Genomic DNA, 9,577 nt, shown 5'->3' with positions numbered 1-9,577 from the left:
AGAGGGTTTTATCAATCAAAGGGAGTTGGTTTGTCTGAATGATGGGAGTGGGACCCGCTATGATATGGGGACCGGTACGGAAAGTGCAATAGATCTTACGCTTGTGTCCAAGGAGTTAGCTGGTGTTTGTAGTTGGGAGGTGCTTGGTAATCTTTCTTTTGGTAGCGATCACTATCTAGTCCGCACCGAGATTGGCTTTGGGAGCTGTGTGGTCAGGGGGACGAGGATCCAGAGGTGGCAGTTGGCAAGGGCGAACTGGGGGGCTTTCCTGAGGAAAGCTGATGATGGTTCTAGGGTTCTGCAGGAAGGAGGATTGACTCAGGTGGATGATCTCAATAGTGCAATTGTCTCGCTCATCACGCAGTCAGCGGTAGGCACGATTCCTAAGAGTGGTGGTAGTGGACATAGGAAGCGGGTGCCGTGGTGGAATGAAGCATGTGGTCATGCTGTTAGGGCGAGAAATGCGGCGTTTCGCCGGCTAAGGGTTACCCACACTGAGGGTGCCCTCATTGACTACAAGAGGGCCCGCGCTGTTGTGCGGAAAACTGTAAGAACGGCCAAGAGTGCCTATTGGAGGCGGTATTGTTCCAAAATTGGGAGAGAAACGCGTCTCGGGGATGTTTGGGGGATGATTAAGCGGATGCATGGGGTTGAGCGCCGTCATGGGACCCCGGTCCTAATACTGAATGGTGTTGAAGCAGTCAGCGACGTTGACAAAGCTGAACTGTTGGCCAGCACCTTTGTGTCGGTGCACAGCTCTGACAATCTCTCGCCTGCGGAAAGGCACTACAGGGAGAGTACTCTGGCCCAGAATTCTGAGCTGATTGGGCACCAGCCTTCGACTCAAGATGACCTTGACCTTCCGTTTAGTTTGTTTGAGCTAAGGAGAGCACTTTCTAAGGCGAAACAGACAGCCCTGGGTAAAGATGAGGTGTGCTATGACATGCTCTCTCATTTGACTGATGACACGCTTGGGCTAGTCCTGGGTCTTTTCAACCGTGTTTGGGATTCAGGTTGTGTTCCATCTGCGTGGAAACAGTCTACGGTGGTGCCAGTTCTGAAGCCGGGTAGGCCAGCGTCTGACCCTTCAAGTTATAGGCCGATTGCCTTGACGTCGCAGCTCGGGAAAACGATGGAGCGCATGGTTACCGAGCGGTTGGATTACTTCTTGGAGAGTCAGGGTTTGCTTCCCGCGCACCAGAGTGGTTTCCGTAGGGGCAGGAACACCATGGATTCCGTGTTGTGTTTGGAATCTGATATCCAGCTGGCCAGGGCTCAGAAAGAAAAGGTTATTGCGGTGCTCTTTGATGTGGAGAAGGCGTACGATATGGTTTGGAAGGATGGGCTCCTCATTAAGCTGCGGAAGTGTGGTGTGAAGGGTAAACTGTTTAACTGGGTCCGGAGCTTTCTGTCTGGCCGGCGTATCCAAACCAGAGTGGGCGCTGCTTACTCTGGGGTCTATGGGGTGGAGAATGGGATCCCGCAGGGGAGTGTGTGTAGCCCTATCTTGTTCAATGTTATGATTAAGGACATCTTTGACGACGTGGATGGGTCTGTTGGGAGGAGCCTTTATGCTGACGATGGCGCTCTATGGGTGAGAGGGAGGAATCTCCGGTTTTACGAGGCGAAACTGCAAAGGGCAATACAGCAGGTGGAGCAGTGGACCCTGAAGTGGGGGTTTAAACTGTCCGTACGGAAGTCTCAAGTGATCTGTTTCTTCAATGGGCATAGGGACGTCTCCCTTCGACTGCATGGGCAGGTGCTCGAACAGGTCAGGGAGGTGAGGTTCTTGGGGGTCACCTTTGACGAGAGGCTTAGTTGGCGTCAGCACATTGATGAGGTCAGTGGTAAATGCAAAAGGGTGAATAACTTGCTTCGTTGTCTATCCGGCCAGGACTGGGGGGCCAGCAGAAGGTCGCTCCTGGGTATTTATCGGGCCGTCATGAGGGCGGCTATTGATCATGGCTGTATAGCCTACATGTCTGCGGCTGAGACTAACTTAAAGAAGCTTGATGTGGAGCAAGCCCAGGCCTTGCGCATCTGCTGTAGGGCTTTTAGGACCTCCCCTGTCTCGGCGCTGCAGGTTGAGTTGGGGGAATTGCCGTTACGGCTCCGGAGGCTAGAACTTCTGTTGGCTTACTGGGTGAATGTGCAAGGTCATACGAGCTCTCACCCGGTGAGAGACTTTCTCAGGGTTGATGGGGGGCAGAGTGAGGCTGGCGGTATGGTTTTTAGCCAGGTAGGAAATGCCCGTCGGTGGCTTTGTCTGCTATAGCTCCGTGGAAGTTTGTCCCGGCTCCTGTTGATGTTAGCTTGCATGGCAAGCTTAGAGGAGTCGCTGGGAGGGCACCGCAGTTTGCCGTTCAAGCGCTCATCGATAAGCACTCAGGTGATGTGTTTATTTATACCGACGGGTCTAGGGATCCTGAGAGTGGGCGTACTGGCGCCGCTTATTTTGTGCCTGACCTGGGGCTGGCGGTCAAGAAGAGGTTGACAGATCGCCTTTCTGTTTTCACGTCGGAACTCATAGCGATACGGTTGGCGTTGAAATGGGCGGAATCTGCTTTGCAGTGTTGCGGCATTGTGGTGGCCTCTGACAGCCTTTCTGCATTGCAAAGCATTAAATCTGGGAAATCGGATTGCAGACAGGATGTGTTGAATGGCATCTTCTGTCTGATGCTCTCCCTGTCCAGGAAGGATGTGAGGGTTTCCTTCTTTTGGGTCCCTGCGCATGTGGGGGTGGATGGTAACGGAATGGCTGATGCACTGGCTAAACGTTCCCTTAGGCGGCCATCAATTGATGTGGCGGTTGAGTTAAGCAAATCTGAAATCAAGCCCGTTATCAAGAGTCATGTGGTCGGCCTTTGGCAGGAATTTTGGAGCCACTGTGTTACTGGACGGCATCTCTATCACGTACAGGGTAGTGTGGGTCCTTGCGGGTCTATGGGCAGGAACGCGTGGGAGGAAAGGGCCTTCGCCCGCATGAGGATTGGCCATACTGGACTCAATTGGTCACTGAGTAGGATAGGCAAACATCCGACCGGTCTGTGTGGTCACTGTCGGGTGCCAGAGACTGTCGAGCATGTGCTGATTTGCTGTGAGGCTTATGATAGGGAAAGGGCCGGGTTGGCCTTGTGGTTTCGGAATAATGGGCGGGAGTTCAATCTGCGGAACGTTCTGGCGATCCAGTCACAGGGTTTGTGTCAGGCTGTGGTTGCTTACTTATGTAGCACAGGGCTGGGTAAACGTTTATAGAGGTGGGGGGTGTTGGAGACTGAGCCGAGGATGAGGAGCAAGAGGATGTTCTAACGCGCTTGGACTTCATGGGCCTAGAAACGCCAAAGTGATGGAAGAAGGACTTCTAAAGGATAAAACGACAAAGACGTCCCATGACCTCATGGGCTTTGTACTTCCAAAGCACCGAACGTCAAAGAGGGAGAGGAAAATGAAGAAGAGTCCCCCTGGAATAAAGCCGGTTGGTCTCTGACACAACAACTATTCTAGTCACAAAAACACATCATGACCTCATGGGCTTTGTAACACCAAAGCAATGGAAGGAGTACTTTTACGGACTACGACAGAGTCTGAGGACTACGAAACGTCTGAGGAATAAAGTCTGGCGGTAATGCAACACTCGGATGCCAACCGCCATAAAACAACAACAACAACAACAACAAAGGCCACGCCCCTCTGATGTTCCCCCTGTGTGAGGAAGAGTCAAGTCTGTTAGAACGTCAAAAAAGAACTACATCTGGTTCTAAGTCGTTTAAATTGATTTATTGTAGGTTTAAAATACATATTTTACTTTTCTCATCTTTGCCCGTTTAATTGGTCCAATTCACCATAAACATTAAAACATGTCAAAATCATTCTTGTAAATCTGCTTCTGTGAGTCTCTCTGGTCTATGTCCCCCGAGACCTGGGCTTGGGGTCTATGTCCCCCGAGACCTGGGTTTGGGGTCTATGTCCCCCGAGACCTGGGTTTGGGGTCTATGTCCCCCGAGACCTGGGTTTGGGGTCTATGTCCCCCGAGACCTGGGTTTGGGGTCTATGTCCCCCGAGACCTGGGTTTGGGGTCTAAGCCGCTATATTTCATGCAGTAAGACCACACATTTGTGCACATTTGTGGCTGTGGAGCCTGAGCCGGTGCTAGCGTTAGCGTAGCTCATAGAAAAGGGGAACATAGGTACACAAGGGCAAAGAGCTCACAGACTGATCCAAACAGAGATCAGAGGGGAAACTGTTGTCTAGGTAACAAAGGCGCTGTGGTGCTGCTGATGTCACTCGTTCTCCTCCTCCGCAGACCTGCTCCGGCTCCTCCTCCTCCGCACTCCGGCTCCTCCTCCGCACTCAGGCTCCTCCTCCGCACTCAGGCTCCTCCTCCGCAGACCTGCTCAGGCTCCTCCTCCGCACTCAGGCTCCTCCTCCGCACTCAGGCTCCTCCTCCGCACTCAGGCTCCTCCTCCTCCGCAGACCTGCTTCGGCTCTAAAGTGAATGTTTGTCCGGACGACACAGACTCTAAAACACAAAGATCTTATAGAACATGATTTAAGATGAATAAATAACAATAATAATAATGATAATGATAAACACTTTCTTCTTTAATCTTTTCTCTCCAGAAGCTTGAGTCACAGATTTACTCATTTATTTGGTTAAAAACAAGATCATAATCATTAGTTTGTCTTGTGTTTGTTGAATAAAAATACAAAAAAAACTGGAATTTCCACAACTTCAATCAAAATTTAATGTAAGATAAACACAAATATAATAAATCACAATAAATGTACAGGACAATATTTACTGCTCATTTTACAACATTTAGATTTGTGACAAGTTTCACTCATTTAACAAAAGCACAAATCAGGACGGGAGGGCATCTGACCACACCAGGACGGGAGGGCATCTGACCACACCAGGACGGGAGGGCATCTGACCACACCAGGACGGGAGGGCATCTGACCACACCAGGACGGGAGGGCATCTGACCACAACTAATAAGCAACAGTTTTACATTTCCAGTTAGTTTTCTATTGTAGAGAAAAGTAAAAAATAAATAACTTTCTAGCGTCAAAATTGTATTTGAGCTTCACTAAAGTGTGTGAAACGTCTGAAGAAGAAAGTAAACCCAAAACCTTTCGGGCGCTCAATGGGGAGATCTTTAGGGGAACCTTTGTGGCGTTCAGTGGGGGAACCTTTGGGGCGGTCAGTGGGGGAACCTTTTGGGCGCTCAGTTAGGGGACCTTTCAGGCATTCAGCAGGGGACCTTTCAGGCGCTCAGTGCTTCTTCAGGGCGTCCAGCAGGCGCAGCAGGTGCAGGAACAGGTTGATGATGTCCAGATACAGGTTGATGGAGGCCAGAATGTGCTCTTCAGGAGAAAGCTGCTTCATCAGCAAAAAGGTGTCGTAAACGATGAAGCCGCAGAAGATGAAGGCTCCAGCGGCAGAGAAGAGTAGCTCAGTGGTGTCGGTCTGGAAGAACACCTGAAACACACCACGCTCAACACCAGATCATCACCTTCTTCTGATGATCTTTGTTCACCATTGTATCGTGAACCGACACTTCTAAAGTCACCTCAGATCGGGGCGGGGCCTGTGTAAGTGGGGGCGGGGCCTGTGTAAGTGGGGGCGGGGACTGCGTAAGTGCAGGGGTAACTTATGCCCCTCCCACTGCTGCTTTTATGCCCCTCCCACTGCTGCTTTTATGCCCCTCCCACTGCTGCTTTTATGCTCCTCCCACTGTTGCTTTTATGCCCCTCCCACTGTTGCTTTTATGCCCCTCCCACTCCTGCTTTTATGGCCCCTCCCACTGCAACATCCAGTTTTCTGTTCAAAGCGGAACACGTCAAGGGTGCGTGCGGTCACCTCTGCTGTTCAGTGTGGTCATGTGCGCGGTCACCTCTGCTGTTCAGTGTGGTCATGTGCGCGGTCACCTCTGCTGTTCAGTATGGTCATTCGAGCGTTCAGAGCGTTCTGGACTTAGTGGTCAGATTCTTACCCTGAAGCAGCCGGCGATGATGAGGATGAGGAGGCCGGCGAACAGGCTGAAGAGAAAACACAAAGACTTTCACTTCCTGTGCGGGAAACATGGCGAGTGTCACGGCGAGTGTCACGGCGAGTGTCACGGCGAGTGTCGCGGCGAGTGTCACGGCGAGTGTCGCGGCGAGTGTCACGGCGAGTGTCACGGCGAGTGTCACGGCGAGTGTCACGGCGAGTGTCACGGCGAGTGTCACGGCGAGTGTCACGGCGTAAACAATTCAGCAGAAACAAAAGGCGTGGCAGTGTTACTCAAACTACAGAGGGCCCGGGGTACCACAGTTTGAGTATTTGCATTAATATTGTGTAGCCATTGTTTCTCCCCCCGACGACGGCAAGAGTGCGATCGGACGGCGAGACTGCGATTGGACGACGGCGAGACTGCGATCGGACAACAGCGTGACTGCGATCGTATGACGAGACTGCGATTGGACGGTGAGACTGCGATTGGACGGCGAGACTGCGATCGGACGGCGAGACTTCGTGTGGACGGCAAAACTGCGAGTGGACGGCGAGACTGCGATCGTACGGCGAGACTGCGATTGGACGACGGCGAGACTGCGATCGGACAACAGCGTGACTGCGATCGTATGACGAGACTGCGATTGGACGGTGAGACTGCGATTGGACGGCGAGACTGCGATCGGACGGCGAGACTTCGTGTGGACGGCAAAACTGCGAGTGGACGGCGAGACTGCGATCGTACGGCGAGACTGCGATTGGACGACGGCGAGACTGCGATCGGACAACAGCGTGACTGCGATCGTATGACGAGACTGCGATTGGACGGTGAGACTGCGATTGGACGGCGAGACTGCGATCGGACGGCGAGACTTCGTGTGGACGGCAAAACTGCGAGTGGACGGCGAGACTGCGATCGTACGGCGAGACTTCGTGTGGACGGCAAAACTGCGAGTGGACGGCGAAACTGCGAGTGGACGGCGAGACTGCGATTGGACGGCGAGACTGCGATTGGACGGCGAGACTGCGATTGGACGGCGAGACTGCGATTGGACGGCGAGACTGCGATTGGACGGCGAGACTGCGATTGGACGGCGAAACTGCGATCGGACGGCGAGACTGCGTGTGGATGGCGAGACTGCGATTGGACGACAGCGAGACTGCGATTGGACGACAGCGAGACTGCGATTGGACGACAGCGAGACTGCGATTGGACGACAGCGAGACTGCGATTGGACGACAGCAAGACTGCGATTGGACGACAGCAAGACTGCGTGAGGACGGCGAGACTGCGTTTGGACGACAGCGAGACTGCGTGAGGACGGCGAGACTGCGAGTGGACGCGAGACTGCGATTGGACGACAGCGAGACTGCGATTGGACGACAGCGAGACTGCGATTGGACGACAACGAGACTGCGATTGGACGACAACGAGACTGCGTGAGGACGGCGGGACTGCGAGTGGACGGCGAGACTGCGATCGGACGGTGAGACTGCGATCGGACGGCGAGACTGCGTGTGGACGGCGAGACTGCGATTGGACGACAGCGAGACTGCGATTGGACGGCGAGACTGCGATTGGACGGCGAGACTGCGTGTGGACGGCGAGACTGCGATTGGACGACGGCGAGACTGCGATTGGACGACGGCGAGACTGCGATTGGACGACGGCGAGACTGCGATTGGACGACAGCGAGACTGCGATTGGACGACGGCGAGACTGCGATTGGACGACAGCGAGACTGCGATTGGACGGCAGCGAGACTGCGATTGGACGGCGAGACTGCGAGTGGACGGCGAGACTGCGTGTGGACGGCGAGACTACGTGTGGACGGCGAGACTGCGTTTGGACGACAGCGAGACTGCGATTGGACGGCAGCGAGACTGCGTTTGGACGACAGCGAGACTGCGATTGGACGGCAGCGAGACTGCGATTGGACGGCGAGACTGCGAGTGGACGGCGAGACTGCAATTGGACGGCGAGACTGCAATTGGACGGCGAGACTGCAATTGGACGGCGAGACTGCGATCGGACGGCGAGACTGCGATCGGACGGCGAGACTGCGTGTGGACGGCGAGACTGCGATTGGACGACGGCGAGACTGCGATTGGACGACAGCGAGACTGCGATTGGACGACAGCGAGACTGCGTGAGGGCGGCGAGACTGCGTGTGGACGGCAGCGAGACTGCGATTGGACGGCAGCGAGGCTGCGATTGGACGGCAGCGAGACTGCGATTGGACGGCAGCGAGACTGCGATTGGACGGCAGCGAGACTGCGATTGGACGGCAGCGAGACTGCGATTGGACGGCGAGACTGCAATTGGACGGCAGCGAGACTGCGATTGGACGGCGAGACTGCAATTGGACGACAGCAAGATTGCATGTGGATGGCGAGACTGTGATTGGACGGCGAGACTACGATTGGACGGCGAGACTGCGATTGGACGGCGAGACTACGATTGGACGGCGAGACTGCGATTGGACGGCGAGACTACGATTGGACGGCGAGACTGCGATTGGACGGCGAGATTGTGTGTGGACGGCAGCGAGATTGTGTGTGGACGGCGGCGTGACTGCGATTGGACGGCGAGACTGCGATTGGACGGCGAGACTGCGATTGGACGGCGAGACTGCGATTGGACGGCGAGACTGCGATTGGACGGCGAGACTGCGATTGGACGGCGAGACTGCGATTGGACGGCGAGACTGCGATTGGACGGCGAGACTGCGATTGGACGGCGAGACTGCGATCGGACGGCGAGACTGCAATCGGACGGCGAGACTGCGAGTGGACGGCAGCGAGACTGCGAGTGGACGGCAGCGAGACTGCGATTGGACGTCAAGACTGCGATTGGACCACGAGACTGCGATTGGACCACGAGACTGCGAGTTGAAGGCGAGACCACGATTAGACGGCGAGACTGCGCTTGGACGACAGCGAGACTGCGATTGGACGACAGCGAGACTGCGTGTGGACGCGAGACTGTGATTGGACGGTGAGACTGCGATCGGATGACGAGACTGCGAGTGGAAGGCGAGACCACGATCGGACAGCGAGACTGCGTGAGGACGGCGAGACTGCGTGAGGACGGCGAGACTGCGTGTGGACGGCGAGACTGCGATTGGACGACGGCGAGACTGCGATTGGACGGCAGCGAGACTGCGTGAGGACGGCGAGACTGCGTGTGGACGGCAGCGAGACTGCGTGTGGACGGCAGCGAGACTGCGATTGGACGGCAGCGAGACTGCGATTGGACGGCAGCGAGACTGCGATTGGACGGCAGCGAGACTGCGATTGGACGGCGAGACTGCGATTGGACGGCGAGACTGCGATTGGACGGCGAGACTGCGATTGGACGGCAAGACTACGATTGGACGGCGAGACTGCGATTGGACGGCGAGACTGCGATTGGACGGCGAGACTGCGATTGGACGGCGTGACTACGATCGGACGGCGAGACTGCGATTGGACGGCGAGACTGCGATCGGACGGCAGCGAGACTGCGAGTGGACGGCAGCGAGACTGCGAGTGGACGGCAGCGAGACTGCGAGTGGACGGCAGCGAGACTGCGATTGGACG

At 55.1% G+C, this 9,577-nt stretch overlaps 1 protein-coding gene across 1 annotated transcript in view; it reads right to left on the bottom strand.

The window, feature by feature from the left end:
* Positions 1-5,271: 5,271 nt before the first annotated feature.
* Positions 5,272-9,577, bottom strand: part of tmbim4 (transmembrane BAX inhibitor motif containing 4) — a 6,983-nt gene continuing 2,677 nt past the window's right edge. The window contains exons 6-7 of the mRNA XM_072453373.1: positions 5,997-6,042; positions 5,272-5,482 (exon numbers count right to left, since the gene is read on the bottom strand). Of these exons, the coding sequence (XP_072309474.1) occupies positions 5,276-5,482; positions 5,997-6,042 (253 nt within the window). The 3' untranslated portion in view covers positions 5,272-5,275. The remainder of the gene's footprint in view (positions 5,483-5,996; positions 6,043-9,577) is intronic.

This window comes from Eucyclogobius newberryi, unplaced genomic scaffold, assembly GCF_026437365.1.
Source record: "Eucyclogobius newberryi isolate DKJ021-1_F unplaced genomic scaffold, fEucNew1.0.hap1 SCAF_2, whole genome shotgun sequence".
In the NCBI taxonomy this organism is placed as follows: Eukaryota; Metazoa; Chordata; class Actinopteri; order Gobiiformes; family Gobiidae; genus Eucyclogobius; species Eucyclogobius newberryi.
This window is presented reverse-complemented; position numbering and strand designations above follow the sequence as displayed.